Source organism: Lampetra planeri, chromosome 25 (assembly GCF_965212315.1).
Source record: "Lampetra planeri chromosome 25, kcLamPlan1.2.h2, whole genome shotgun sequence".
NCBI lineage: Eukaryota > Metazoa > Chordata > Hyperoartia > Petromyzontiformes > Petromyzontidae > Lampetra > Lampetra planeri.
This window is the reverse complement of record NC_136131.1, coordinates 750,178-765,662: the sequence shown is the minus strand read 5'-3', so window position 1 is coordinate 765,662 and position 15,485 is coordinate 750,178. Positions and strand designations below refer to the sequence as shown.

Genomic DNA, 15,485 nt, shown 5'->3' with positions numbered 1-15,485 from the left:
AGAGGAGATGTACCCACACTTTACTCCACCACACGACCTGTCGATCGACTGTGGTGTAACCATTTATACTGCTGCTGGGTGGAGAGACGGTGGGGGGAGGGGTGTGGGAGATGAGAAGCTTGCCCCGTTGCTTCAACCGCCACGCCGGTAAATCAAACAGCACGGCCGCTAGCTTCCTTTCTCAGTTAAAAGCTCAAAACGTTACGTTTAATGCAACAAACAGCATGTTTTTATTACACGCTTTTTATTAACTCACTCTGTTGTATCCTCAAATCTTGTAACTAAATTTTTACCCACTTCCCAATGTGGTGTCGACTGCCAACTTGATATACTTATGTCATACTGATGACAACACTATATTCTATCATTAAAAATGAAAAATAGATATTTTTTTCAACATTATGTTTTATATGTTATGTTTCAGCTTGGGTCTAATTGTCCACGCTCAACTAACGTTGGCTGTAAATCACCACGGTCCCTTACGTTATGGCAAGCTTCGGGGCCACTTCCTGGAGTCGTGGAGTTCTTCCATTACTAGTATGGTATATTTCAATAAAGTGTGTTTTAAAATTATATTTTTTTTTATATTACTTATTTATTTAATATTGTTGAATACTGTATCCACTCATTCGGTTGTCCGGTCGGACACACATACAAAGCTTAATAGTAAATGTTCTAATGTATTGCTGTCCAATGAAGGTTGTAAGCATTAATGCGTTGGGCTTTGTCCATCTGCCTGATTTGCGGATGTCAAGACGGGTGGACAGAGCCTTTCCGGAACTTGGCCTCGAGAAACCCGGCCACACAGACCACCCAAACGAGCGGGACCCCCAAGCGGTCGGTGCTGTGAACCCGCGGAGGGGAAGGTGCCGTTACCTGGCACGAGGCCGGCCAGTGGCTGGTTCACCTCCTCACCCTCGCGGAACGCCTGCCACCAGTTGGGGTCCTCCTGGCTCATGATGTGTAGCACGTCGCCCTTCTGGAAGGACAGGCCCAGCTCGCGGCACGGGATGTAGGGGTCGTCCAGCGGGTCGTAGTCAAACAGGGCCTTCATGTGCACCTGAGCGAACACGGCGGCACACCCAAACAAATTTTTGGGTGCAGGTTGGTCATGCCGCGCTCCTGTGTTGCAAGCGAGGATTGGTGGATCACGCGCGCATTCGTAAAAAACTCCCTCCCTACCCGTAGGTGTCGAGGTTGTTATTTCTTGCCCCTCATCAGGGTACGGCAGTACAGCAAGTGGGTTGATTTCCATTGTTATTCCCTCCAGACAGAGATTGAGTGAAGGCCACCCTCGCGTGCGTGGGTTTTCTCCGCGTACTTCGGTTTCCTCCCATAAGTATAGAACACTCACGAATGGAGTTGTCCAAAGATCCCAATATAGGACGGCAGAGCTTGGGCATTTGTTGGCGCCAGGTTCGACTGCCTTCTCGCTCGTGCGTAGCTTTCCAAGCCTCTGAATAATTCTCTACCCACGCCATCACCATCTCTCACCGTGCCACCACGATCCATCCCCCACTCCTGCACGGGTCCCATTTCATCTCTGCCTCTCCCGAGGCGTCATCCTCTTTGGCGTATTCTATCCTTCGTCATTCAAAATGAGGGCTACGGGCACTGACCCTTACAATTAGTGGAGTGCAACAGCATGGCAACCGTAAGTCGGGTTCTCATTTTCATAGTAAAACAACAGACACAGAAGCACAGGTGCACATGGGGCGACCGTAATAAGGTCCTTCTGCCCAAGGCTGCCACAGAGAAGTTATGTGGTTGGTAGCCAGAAGATAAGTTTACATGTCAATGCAACTCGTTGGCGTAAAAGAGCATTGTGAGGTTTCCCAAATTTATTTTTATTAACTGATGTAGATGCAGAGCAACAACAAAAATTTCACATTCAGGTGGTCAAGCCAGATAACCACTTCAGGAGTAACGGAGTGTATCGCTGTGATGTTTGCACACATCAGCTAGCATTCATCGTTTAAAAACATGTGTTGAAGGGTGATTAGATGGTGCTGCAAGTTTGGAAAGCGTAGCTCTTTGTCATGTGACTGTTTCAACCTAAACTTAAAAAAATTTAACATAATGCAGAAACACTGAAAAGGCAACGGAAATTCTGACAGTGGCGAGGAGGTAATATTGAAACAGATAAGAGCTTCCATTTTCACCAGGGGTGCGTTTAATGGGCAAAGCGCTTTTCTATTGGACGAGCTGTTAGCCCAGGGTGCGGCATCTGAGGGGAGCTGCCACACCGAGCATGAGGTGGGGGCACCATGTCAGACTGTGTCAAGATGGCAGACATTCACGACCAATGCAACGGGCACCCATGCTAATTAATTTTTAGCATGCGTCCATCTCGGTTAAGCCGTCTCGCAAACAATGCGTGGCTTCCTCCCCCATTTAAATAAAAAAACAAAGCACCCTCCTGACACGCCATTCAATAAGAGGCACCTCCCACCTCGTGGTGTCAGGGCAGAGTGCTCTTGCCCACTTGAACGCACCCGCAGGATTAGGGCCAGTGGCACAAATGGAAAAACCCAACGAATGCCAAACATACGAACCAATACCACACTAGCCCCGAGCACACATACCAATATCCGTATTACATAGCAATAACAAATCAGTGCCCAGCATACACACATACCAATGTCAAACCAACATCCGAACATGCATGCAGCGCCAAACCAATATCGCATATGCGGTACCAGCACCAAACAAACACCGAACATACAATCGTACGATTACCAAACCAACACCGAGCATATCAATGCCAAAAACAGCATGGTACACACATGCTCATGCCAAATCCAAGACCAAACATATGGTCCAATCCCAAACACTGGCATGCGAACATGCCGACACCAAACCTCATCATCACCGGCCACACGTGCATACCAATACGAAGCCAACACAGAGAACACTTACAGGTACAAAACCGACAGCGAACATTCATGCATGCCACTGCCAATCCGACACCGAACACACATGCATGACAATTTTGAACGAACACCAAACATACATGCATACCAATACCAAGCCAACACCAAACATGCAAGCATGCCAGTATTAAACTAACATTTGGCAGGCATGCTGGCAACAACCACCACCAAACATTCATGGTTGCCAATATTGAGCCAAGACTGAATATACATACCTGTACCAAACCAGCACCGGCCATATATTCATGCCGATTTTCAAACATACCGAGCAAACCAGCGCCAAACATTCCAGAGTAGCCAAACATAACCAACATACCAAACAAAACCAAGAAAGACTTTTGGATAACACAATAGCTCTGATGTTTTGCAATGTGTTCATGTGCTCGTGCAAAAGTAATTAAACGATGCTCACCACAGTTTCTTTGGGTTGTGTAGCTTTGTGGAAACGAGTCGGGATGATGACGAACGTCAGAACTCCGTGCATTTCGGCCTGCGGAGGACACGTACACCGCTTTGGAGCCACCCTCCACCATTGTCTCGACGCGAGCGATGCTGCTCCTCAGCGTCGCCACTCGCAGCACGCCGCTGGCACAGCACTCACCGCCCCCCCCCACACCCCGTGTGCATCTCCCTTCCTCCACCGGTTAAACTCACTTGGGTACTGGGCTGCGGATCCCGGCTCTGCTCAAAATACCTCATCAGATATTATTCTAAGATTGAACCTCATCAGATAGTTGTCCAGATAACGAAAGACACATTCTCCATCCCCGGTTTTTCACAAACCCTACCCGACAAAATCCTACCCACAAAACCCTATCCTACAAAACCTACCCACAAAACCCTACCCACGAAACCCTACTCATTAAGCAACAATTCCTGCCAGATGGCTCAAGGGTAGAGCGAGCTGCTCAAATTTAAATGTCGTGAGTTCAAATCCTGGTTGGGGATTGACTCAACCTATCATCCCTCCCAGGATCGATAATATTGATAACCACTTTGTGGAAATAAAGGTTAGTTGTCCTATGGATAGACTCTTCCCCACCATAGGAATGGAGAAAATCCAGGGCTGTAAACAGGAAATGAGCACCAACGGTTCGAAGTTCATTTCAACAGGAGACCACTTTGGCTTTGACAACACCCTCACGCCCACCCGTCGGTGCGGCACCTCTTGCCCGTGAGACAAACGCTGCGCAGTGGAGGGAGGCGGGTGAATTACCAGCAGGTCAAACACCTCGTTCACGTCCTTGCCCCGCATGGGGATGTTGTTGATCTCCAGGATCTCGTCTCCCTCGTGCAGGAGGCCACTCTTCTCTGCTGCGCCCCCGCGCACCACACGGCTGATCACCACAGACTCCCCGTCGTTCCGCACCGTCGCCCCCTGCGTCCACCAGGGCCACCGCCGCTCATTTAGGGTCACGTGCGGCAACGTCGTTCCCCCCCCCAACCCCTACCAGCAGACTACCGCCCCGCTCGCAGGCCGGGGCGCTGAGTCACCCTGTGTCACACTGGGACAGCTGCCACCAGGGGGGTCCCCTTTTCAAGTTTGTTAAGATGAGATGTTGATACAAGCCACTCATTGCATGTAAAGTGCTCTGAAGAATATTTGCTGCGAGCAAAATGTGAACCTTTTCCCGTTCCGAGACATCTGCAAGTTGCAGGGTGGGGGTCCCGTTCACTGCTGGATCTCGGAACGCGCCAGCGATTAGCGTTCATTTTTATTTAGAGAGGCGCAAAAGCGCCTCTGTTTTTTAAAGACATTGTACTCATTGCAGAGGACCAAAGCGACATGACCACAGCTGGCGCCAAACTGTGCCACACGCCCTCCTGTATGGCCTTGTGGGAGCCTCGGAACCGATTAAATAATTTTATTTATTTCCGATGACAAACAAGTACGTCACCGGAATGGAATTGGAAGAAAAACTGATGATGTATACGTCTGTCATCGGAATGGGAAAGAGTTAAGTGGACAGCTAAGTGGACAGGGCAATTGTATTTTGAATTCATTACACTCGGTTACCCAGCAAGGGTAAAGGCCGAATCTCAACTCTCTTTCATGAAGGTTCTGCTATGTTTCCGCTGTAGGCGGCAACGTTGCCATGTGTCATCCAAATTTAGTAACTTATTTTTTTTTCAGAATTGGCATGTTTTGGCAAATATCAACTGTGTTATGCGAAGAAACCTGAGAACCCGGAGGAAACCCATGCAAGACAAGGAAAGAACATACAAACTCCCCACTCACTCACGCTGCAGAACAGAGGGAGAACATACAAACTCTTCACTCACTCACACACTCTGCAGAACAGGGGGAGATCACACAAACTCCTCACTCACTCACTCACGCTGCAGAACAGGGGGAGATCATAAAAACTCCTCACTCCCTCACGCTGCAGAACAGGGGGAGAACATACACACTCCTCACTCGCTCACTCATGTTGCAGAACAGGGGGAGAACATACACACGCCTCACTCACTCACTCACGCTGCAGAACAGGGGGAGATCATACAAACTCCTCACTCACTCACGCTGCAGAACAGGGGGAGAACATTCAAACTCCTCACTTACTCACTCACGCTGCAGAACAGGGGGAGAACATTCAAACTCCTCACTTACTCACTCACGCTGCAGAACAGGGGGAGAACATACACACTCCTCACTCACTCACTCACGCTGCAGAACAGGGGGAGATCATACAAACTCCTCACTCACGCTGCAGAACAGGGGGAGAACATACACACTCCTCACTCACTCATGCTGCAGAACAGGGGGAGAACAAACAACTCAGCCATAGAAAGGTGCCTGAGACTGGAATCGAACCCAGGCACTTCTTGCTGTGGAGCACGCTTTATAGATCGGAGCGTGGCCTGATTGGAGGAGGGCCATACCCGGCCACGTGCACGTACCAGCGGCACGTCGCGCGCCTTGTCTATGCGCACCACGCGCACCGTCTCCTCCCCGTGCTGGGACAGCCGCTTTGTCCACTCGCCCGCCAACGTCGCCTCGGTGGACATCTCTCGCTGGGCCACTGCGTCGTGCACAAACAGCATGGCCTGCGCAACCAAACACGCAATGACTCGTAGTGCGATCACATCACGGAGATGATGACAATGATAATAACGAAAATATAATTTGTAATGAGCACAATATTTTGTTCGACAAACGTGACCATGACTCTGAGAAGCGGAGGCAGGCTCGGTGTCGCTCACAAGCCGGGTGAAAGAGACGAGGCCTTTCAGTGTCTCTTAAAGGTCGGTGTAGATTGATCGCTGCTGCTGTGAATGTGCAGGGGGATATAGTAGCCACGTTCCAGATGGAGAAGTCTGTTATGGAGAAACAACGGCCAACAGTGACGGTGGTCCTGGTGCTTATTGTAAGAGGAGGAGGATGTGGCGAGTAGCACTGCTGCTGCTGACAGTCTACCATGAGCTGCAGTGCAGGGTGACAGGAGCGAGGAGAGATGCAGTGGATGACTAAAAGTAGAGGTACGGTGGCATAGGCAGGCGATCTTGCAGATGAACTTTCTGTGGCGATGGGAAGCCAGTGGAGGAAACTGAGATAGTTTTTAAAACGCTGTGGGAATGGGTTCCTTTGCTATTATGGAGGTAAAACACGAGGCACAAACAGCACAGATGTTCCAGGCCACATCACCCAGTGCTCAAGGCGCCGCGGTGTGCCACGGCTGTCTGAATAACCTGACAGGGCGTGCCTGTGCGTACGAGCGACCCGGTTTCAATTCTTGCTAACGGCCAACACCAGTGACGATTATCTGAACCGGTCCTGGGCCTCCCCTAAGTCGACTCAGCCTCAAATGAGTATATGGTGCTGTGTGTACACATCACCACTGGGGAGACAAAGGTGGTCGGGCCTGGTGCTGGTCACCCACCCCCTTGTGTGCGGTGCGAACTTCATAGGTGCTCGCTAACAGCACGAGCCCGAACAATCTGTTCAGGCTATGCGGTGGATCTTTGTCTTTGTGTGTACCTGGAAGTCACTTCCTCCCAGCAAGGACCGCAGCTCATGTCCCTCCTTCTGATGGGACGTGTTCAGGTGATTTCTGACCTAGTGAAAGACAAAAACACAAGAAGTTTTTAAATGTTATCCTCATTTGATGTGCACTCAGAACAACAGGTAATGGAGGTGGACCTCACACCACTGCAGCATGAAGGGCCTTCATTTGAGAAAGATCAAAGAGACCTTGGAAGGGGTGGGTGGACCCCCAGTTTACCCCGCCATACACTTATCTCCTGATCGACTGTGGCACACCAGTCTTTTTACTGCTGAGTGGACATTCGGTCGGAGGGATTTAATAAACACACAGACCACAGAGTGAGACCACAGATACCACACAGTGATGCCGCACAGGGACTACACAGTGACATCACACATACCCCATACAAACACTACACACATACCCACAAAGAGAGTGAGACCACACATACACACAGACAGTGAGACCACACATAACACACACAGACCACACAGTGACAACACACATACACAACACAGCGACACTACATATGTAGTGAGTCCAACTGAGTCGCAGACGTTGTCTTGGGAGCAACACTATTTATTACATAAACTCAACTCAACACAACATAACATAACCTACACTCGGGTGTTGAACCCCCATCTAACCACGCTACGGCAGAACTAGACACAGTCACACTATCCCGGTCCGGACCACGAGCTGGGTCCCGGACCGCGTGGATAGAGGCTTCTTCAACCCGACGTGGATCTTCACCCACCAACAGTCAAGAACCCCGAGCCCCACACGGGGCCCCCTTTATATCGGCCCGGGCTGGGGCTGGCTCCGCCTCTCGCCCCGCCCACCTTCTCGATCTCTCTGGCCCTTTCCCGAAGGCTCCCGAGAGCTCCTTTATACCACGTGACCACCCAGCGGCCCCCATCCACCGGTGGCCCCCCTCCAATATCATCCGGTCACCAGCGTATGATGCCCCAACATAACGATGGCTGGCTGACACTCTCTCTCGCTCCCTCACCAGGAGCCCGCACCGCACACTGCACGTGGTGCCTCTGCGCTAACCAACGCTCACCCAAGCCCCGCTAGGGCCGGTACTACGCCCAGTAAGCGGGCTGCACATAATGACAACATGTTCTTCGCCGTGGCCTCGCAAGCCCGGCACCACACAGTGACATTCACAGTCACTACACAAACAATACAACAGAGAGTGACACAACACATAGAATACAACAGAGTGACACAACACACATAAAATACAATACACAGTGACACCATACATACAATACAACAGTGACACCACTTATAGTGCCACCGCATGCACTCACGTATTGTTAGGCTTGCGTTTGGTCCTGCTAAGGTAACAAGCACTGACTGAGACACGTCCACACAGCCGACATCCTCACTGGCAATGTTCTTTGTCACCACGACGCCTAACCAGTCTCCCCCAAGGCAGGGGAGGTCACACAAATGCGTCGATATGCACACAAACCTATGGGGATGAAGTGATTTGTTTTTAAAATCACCTTATTACGTAACATGATCATTAGTGCACTTGTAATCACGCGGGCATTAGTCGGTGCGAGGACGCACAGTGCATGCCGCCGCACAGCTTTCTCTATTGTTTATTGAGTTTGTGAGCCAGGCTGGGCCAGGATTGGGCAAGGACACAGCCCCACTTTTCACCCAGGCAACTGGAGAGCAGAGACTTAAGATATTTCTTGACTTAATGTTGAAACAACAATTCCATAGCGCACAATACCAACCACAGTGGGTCCTCGCTTTAACGCGTTTTCACGCAACACGTTTTCTATTCGGGGAAGACTTTTGTGCGCATCGCGGAACGCGCGTCCGTTGTAAAGCACGTCCACTGTGTCGCGCGTCTGTTATAACGCGGTTTCGGAACGGTCAATGATGAACTACTTTCTTGAGCTGCGTGGCTCAGCGGTATGGGAACTCTGGAATAGATGCACGGAATGATGTAGCACCCGGATTGTAACGCCACCACTCACCCCTCCACCCCAACCCACCCCCACAACAACAAGCAACAACCACCACTGCCTCAGCTAAGTGAAATTTTGTTGCATTAATGTTATTTTTAAAATATTTAAAGAATTTTATTTAAAAAAATATATAATTGTTAAATCTCCATCCTCTCTCTCTCTCTCCCCCCCCTCTCCCTCACACACACAACATTTTTTTAAAGTGACCCTTATAAAATTCTGGCGTGGAACCCAACCCCCACCTTTTACATTATTTCTTATGGGGAAATAGTTTTCGGGAAATGCATTTTCAATTAGCGCACCACTTTTTGGGGAATTCATATACAGTCTTCTTAGGTTTTTTCGGTAAAGTCACGTAGAAAGTAAAATAAAATAAAAACAAAAATCACGACGTTTCGGAGGCAACACAAGTCTCCGTCATCAGGTGGAACCGTCACAGCCAGATTAGCTGTATCAAGTGAGGCAATGATTCAAGATGTAATCCCTTAAAAGCGAGTTGAGGGGGGAGGGAGAGGGAGGGGGGAGCTCATCAGACTATGGTAGCCAATGAAAGGAACGTATCGGGAGGGAGGGGGGGTGAGGCCAAAAGGGTGGGCGATGGACGTGGAAGCGCTTGTGCGCAAGCGGCCAATTACTGCACACGCCAACACAATGGAGCGATTGTGCGCAAGCGGCCAGCCACTGCACCCGCCAACACAATGGGCAGAGAGGAGGAGGGGAGGTCTAATACACATGATAGACAAAAGAACGAAAATGATGATGGGTACAAACTTAGGGGGAGCTCATCAGACTATGGTAGCCAATGAATGGAACGTATCGGGAGGGAGGGGGAGGCGGGGGGGGGGCGAGGCCAAAAGGGTGGGCGACGGACGTGGAAGCGCTTGTGCGCAAGCGGCCAATTACTGCACACGCCAACACAATGGAGAGAGAGGGGGAGTGGGGGGTCTGATACACATGATAGACAAAAGAACGAAAATGCCCATGTTTATACCAATGCTGGCTGAACAATGAAGAGAGTACTGTTAAAATAACTGGGGATGTTAACACTCGGTAAAGTACAGTAAAATAGTGCCTGTCAGATAAGATGGTCCAAAAAATTTGTGATTAAGTCTTTTTTGCGTGGTTGATAACATCTTTCCAATGATTACTAAGTTTGTACCCATCATCACGGTTGAAATTATGTCTGTGTTTGTATATTTGTATGGCTTCGTGTACAAACCTTTGATGGTAGCCGGGAGGTTTGCAGAGAACCTTGGTCTCGGAAAAGACAATTTCATGAGAGCCCACCGAGTTGTAGCAATGATCGGCCACGGCAGAAGAATCAGTTCTGCCGTGTTTCAGATCTGACTTGTGCTCGCGGACACGATCAGAAACATGACGTTTCGTTTCTCCAATGTAGCAATCACCACAAATGCAACTCAATTTGTAGACTCCAGGATACTGTAAGTCAGGAACGACATCCTTCACAGATGGAATCAGATCACGGATTTTATGCACTGTACTGAATCGGACTTGAATCTTATGTTCGTTTAGAATTTTGGAGATCTTTTTGGTCACGCCAGCTATGTATGGTAACGTGATGGTTTTGGTCGGAGTTTCATGTGGCTGTTTCTGTGTGGTGGTAGAGACAGCTTGGCGGATAGTACGGTCAGAGTATCCGTTCATCCTGAGGGCCCGATGTACATGTCTTAATTCACCGGTCAGGTGGTGTTTGTCAGAAATGCCATGTGCTCTGTGGTATAGCGTTTTGATGAGAGAGTTCTTTTGAGATGGGTGGTGGTGGGAATCCGGTTTCAAGTAGGAGTCTGTGTGGGTGGCTTTTCTGTAGACAGAATGTCCCAAGGAACCGTCAGGCCTCCTCTCAAACAGAATATCCAAGAATGGTAGTTTACCGTCTTTCTCCACTTCCATGGTGAATCTGATGGATGGGTGTCTAGAATTGATGTGGTCCAAGAAGTGGTTCAATGCTGGGAGGCCATGTGGCCAGATGACGAAAGTGTCATCAGTCTGATGAGCTCCCCCTAAGTTTGTACCCATCATCATTTTCGTTCTTTTGTCTATCATGTGTATTAGACCTCCCCTCCTCCTCTCTGCCCATTGTGTTGGCGGGTGCAGTGGCTGGCCGCTTGCGCACAATCGCTCCATTGTGTTGGCGTGTGCAGTAATTGGCCGCTTGCGCACAAGCGCTTCCACGTCCATCGCCCACCCTTTTGGCCTCGCCCCCCCTCCCTCCCGATACGTTCCTTTCATTGGCTACCATAGTCTGATGAGCTCCCCCCTCCCTCTCCCTCCCCCCTCAACTCGCTTTTAAGGGATTACATCTTGAATCATTGCCTCACTTGATACAGCTAATCTGGCTGTGACGGTCCCACCTGATGACGGAGACTTGTGTTGCCTCCGAAACGTCGTGATTTTTGTTTTTATTTTATTTTACTTTCTACGTGACTTTACCGAAAAAACCTAAGAAGATGATTCCTTGCAGTCACGAAAGCTTCAAATCTAGAATTCATATACAGTGTTAAACAAGGATTTACTATATACAATTCTAAATAATTTAAATAAGATTAGATATTACATTTTTACTTAAAACTTTCGTGACTGCAGGAATTCATATTCTTTGGTTCTTTTGGTAAAGTCACGTAGAGAGAAAAAATAATAAAAATAAAGTGAATACAATTATCAGGACGTTTCGATCGCAACACAAGCGGTCATCATTAGGAAAAAGGGTTAGCCTCTAAAGGCAAACTGTTTATAAAGGTTTGGAGATGGGCGTAGCTCAAGTGGATCAGCAGCACCAGCAGCATGGGCGGGGCAGCAATGCCAATACAGCAGCAATGCCAATGCAGCAGCAATGCCAATGCAGCAAAGGGCCGCTAGGAAATCACTGCACCCTGAACCACACACCACACTGCTGACGGTCGAGGTTGATTGACAAGAAAACACAAGTCAAGTCATGACCCAAAGTGGTTGATGACATCTATACAATGATTGCTTGGTCTATAACCTTCCTCTCGGTTGAAATTGTGTCTGTGTCTGTATATATGGATGGCTTCATGAACGAATCTTTGTTGATAGCCAGTAGGCTTGCAAAGTACCATCATCTTAGAGAAATAAATTTTGTGTGAGCCAGCCGCATTAAAATAGACCAAACGGTTCTCCTTAAAACCTTCTGCTGCTAGACCACCCAGATTATATGGCTTACCAAAAATCAATAAAGAAAGTACACCCGTTCATCCCATCGTCTCTACCTTTGGCTTTCCCACCTACAAACTGTCCCGATATCTGTCTGAGACCTTACGGCCATTCACTGGTAAGACCACCTCTTCTGTACTTAACGCAGCTCACCTGGTATCGTCAATTAAAGACATCTCACTGTCCCCAGGTGATTTATGTCAGTTTCGATGTAGTTTCTTTGTTCACCAAAGTTCCTGTGCCTGATCCCATTGCAATCATTGAAGATTTGGTCCAACAAGGATTGAATGCTGATGTACCGGCCCTGGTGAGACACTGCCTCACCAATACATACTTCACCTGGAATGGAACATTCGACAAACAAACTGAAGGCACTCCAATGGGTTCTCCATTATCTTTGGTTGTAGCCAATATTTTAATGGAAAATGTTTAGACGGACGCCATCCAGGCATCCACTCTACGCCTGTCCTTGTGGAAGAGGTATGTGGATGACACGTTTGTCATCTGGCCACATGGCCGACCGGCTCTAAACCAATTCCTCAACCACATCAATTCCATACACCGAGCCATCAGATTCACCATGGAGGTTGAAAAGGATGGCATGCTACCTTTCTTGGATGTCCTAATCAAAGAGACCAGATGGCTCAATGAGCCATTCTGTCTACAGGAAAATAACCCATACTGACGCCTACCTAAAACCTGATTCCCACCACCATCCATCCCAGAAGAATTCCCTCATCAAAACGCTACACCACAGAGCTCAATGTATCTCCGACCATGAACACCTAACCAGTGAACTCAAACACGTACACCAAGCTCTCAAGGCGAATGGATATTCTGACTACACAATCCGCAAAGCCATCACCCCAACCGTGAGGAAAGAGCCACCTGAGGATCCAATCAAAACCATTACCCTGCCATACATAGCAGGGGTAACGAAAGAGATTTCCAAAATCATGAACAAACACAAGATCCAGGTCCGATTTAACACAGTACATAATATTTGTAATCTGATCCCATCTATGAAGGCCAAGATTCCTGACATGCAATATCCCGGCATCTACAAACTAAGCTGTATCTGCGGCAGTAGTTACATTGGGGAAACTAAACGACATGTCTCGGACCGTGTTCGTGAACATAAGACAGATTTGAAACATGGTAGGACCAATACTTCTGCCGTGGCTGATCATTATTTTCATGCGGCTGGCTCACACTAAATAGATTTCTCTAAGACGATGGTAATTTGCAAGCCTAGTGGCTATCAACAAAGATTTGTTCATGACGCCATCCATATCAACCACTTTGGGTCATGACTTGACTTGTGTTTTCTTGTTAATCAACCTCCCCCATCAGCAGAGTAGTGTGTGGAGCTGGGTGCAGTGATTTCCTGGTGGGCCTTTGCTGCATTGGCATTGCTGCTGCCTTGGCATTGCTGCCCCACCCATACTGCTGGTGCAGTTGATACACATGGGCTATGCCCATCTCTAAACCTTTATAGTTTGCATTTAGAGGCTAACCCTTTTCCTAATGATGACCGCTTGTGTTGTGATCGAAACGTCGTGATATTTTTATTCACTTTATTGTAATTTGTATTATTATTTTTCTATCCACGTGACATTACCGAAAGAACCAAAAAATATAAAATTAGATTTTTTTTTTACTTCAAATCTTATCAACGACCAGAAAGGACAATGCTTGTGGTATGCTACGCTCTAGGAGCGCACCAGGGTTTGCAGAATGTGCCATCGATGAGGAGTGGTTAAGTTTAAAACAGTTTACGTGTTTGTGTCACTGTCAAAAAATGTGGAAGTTGGAAACGACGAATCTCTCCATTAGGAAAGGAAGACCAGTCACATGACCTTGGCTTGGCTGGTCACTGTGACGACGGTACGAGAGATGATGTAGAAGGAGCGGTTTGAGAGATCAGCGGAGAAGCCGGAGAGATGAGGTACTGAAGACACGTACAAAGTCTTGTATGTTGGAGTCTCCGGCGACGTGAGTGATTATATTTTTGTCTTGCGCATTACAGAGTTTTGCATTACACTAGGACCCATATTTAATAGAGGGGGTCCTTGTCTATAATTAGTTCACTTGCATCGGCTCAAGGAAGCCTGACACTGCTGACACTGAATGCCAAAACCCAGTCCAGAGATTGCTTGTATTGAATCAATGCTGCTAAAAGTATACACTCCCAGAATGGCAATTAGCCTGATTGTATTTTTACGTGCAGGGCCAGATATGTGAAAGGGTATTGTCTAATTATAATAATAATGTCAACTTACAACACGCCGTCCGCCGTAACAATATTCACTCGCTCTCGAATAAAGAGAACGACTCAAGAGGTGCCTGGAACCAGAGGCAAGCAGGAAGGCAGCAGCCATGTGGTGAACTGGTGATAACAATTGGCCAAGCCGTGCATTATTCTATGTATTAAGATGTTTTAAGCCATCTTCTTGGTTCTTTTGGTAAAGTCACGTAGAATGGAAATAATAAAATAATAAAAATAAAACATAATAAAATAATTATCACGACGTTTCGGCCACAACGCAAGCAGCCGTCCTCAGGTGAAGACCAGGTCTGTCGGGGAAACAGCATCTGAATGAAACAACACCACGCTTGGAGCGTATATTTAAGCTGGGTTGGAAGGGGGGAAGGGCGCTTTGACAAAATAATTTGCATATCAAGAGGAATTTAGCATATTTATGGGAAATGCAGGTATGTGATTAGTACTACTTGTGAAATGCGTAGGAGGTGGGCGGGGAGGTTTCAAAGTCATAATTCGTTTAGCATTAGAAGAAGTTACAGCAGCAGAGGTTAGTGTAAATGCGATTGGTATTACCTTACAGTCGCGGCATCTCTTCAGAAAGGTGAGAGACTCGATTAGCTGAGCCTTCTTATCACGGAGCTTGTTGAAGGCTCTTAAAGTTTTATGGAATCTCACCCCGTAGTGGCGGTTAAATTTCGATTTAAAGCTTTCGTGACTGCAGGGATTCATCTTCTTGGTGATTTAAAGCTTTCGTGACTGCAGGGATTTATCTTCTTGGTGATGAATCCCTGCAGTCACGAAAGCTTTAAATCGAAATGTAACCGCCACTACGGGGTGGGATTCCATAAAACTTTAAGAGCCTTCAACAAGCTCCGTGATAAGGCTCAGCTAATCGAGTCTCACCTTTCTGAAGAGATGCCGCGACTCTAAGGTAATACCAATCGCATTTACACTAACCTCTGCTGCTGTAACTTCTTCTAATGCTAAACGAATTATGACTTTGAAACCCCCCCACCCACTTCCTACGCATTTCACAATGAGTACTAATCACATACCTGCATTTCCCATAAATATGCTAAATTCCTTTTGATATGCAAATTATTTTGTCAAGGCG

The 15,485-nt window shown here is 47.8% G+C and overlaps 1 protein-coding gene across 2 annotated transcripts in view; it reads right to left on the bottom strand.

The window, feature by feature from the left end:
- Positions 1 to 15,485, bottom strand: part of LOC144727207 (protein PALS1-like) — a 40,884-nt gene that overhangs the window by 14,301 nt on the left and 11,098 nt on the right. For both annotated transcript variants that reach the window (XM_078605868.1, XM_078605869.1), the window contains exons 5-9: positions 6,913 to 6,990; positions 5,835 to 5,981; positions 4,150 to 4,311; positions 3,346 to 3,423; positions 877 to 1,060 (exon numbers count right to left, since the gene is read on the bottom strand). In XM_078605868.1, the coding sequence (XP_078461994.1) occupies positions 877 to 1,060; positions 3,346 to 3,423; positions 4,150 to 4,311; positions 5,835 to 5,981; positions 6,913 to 6,990 (649 nt within the window). The remainder of the gene's footprint in view (positions 1 to 876; positions 1,061 to 3,345; positions 3,424 to 4,149; positions 4,312 to 5,834; positions 5,982 to 6,912; positions 6,991 to 15,485) is intronic.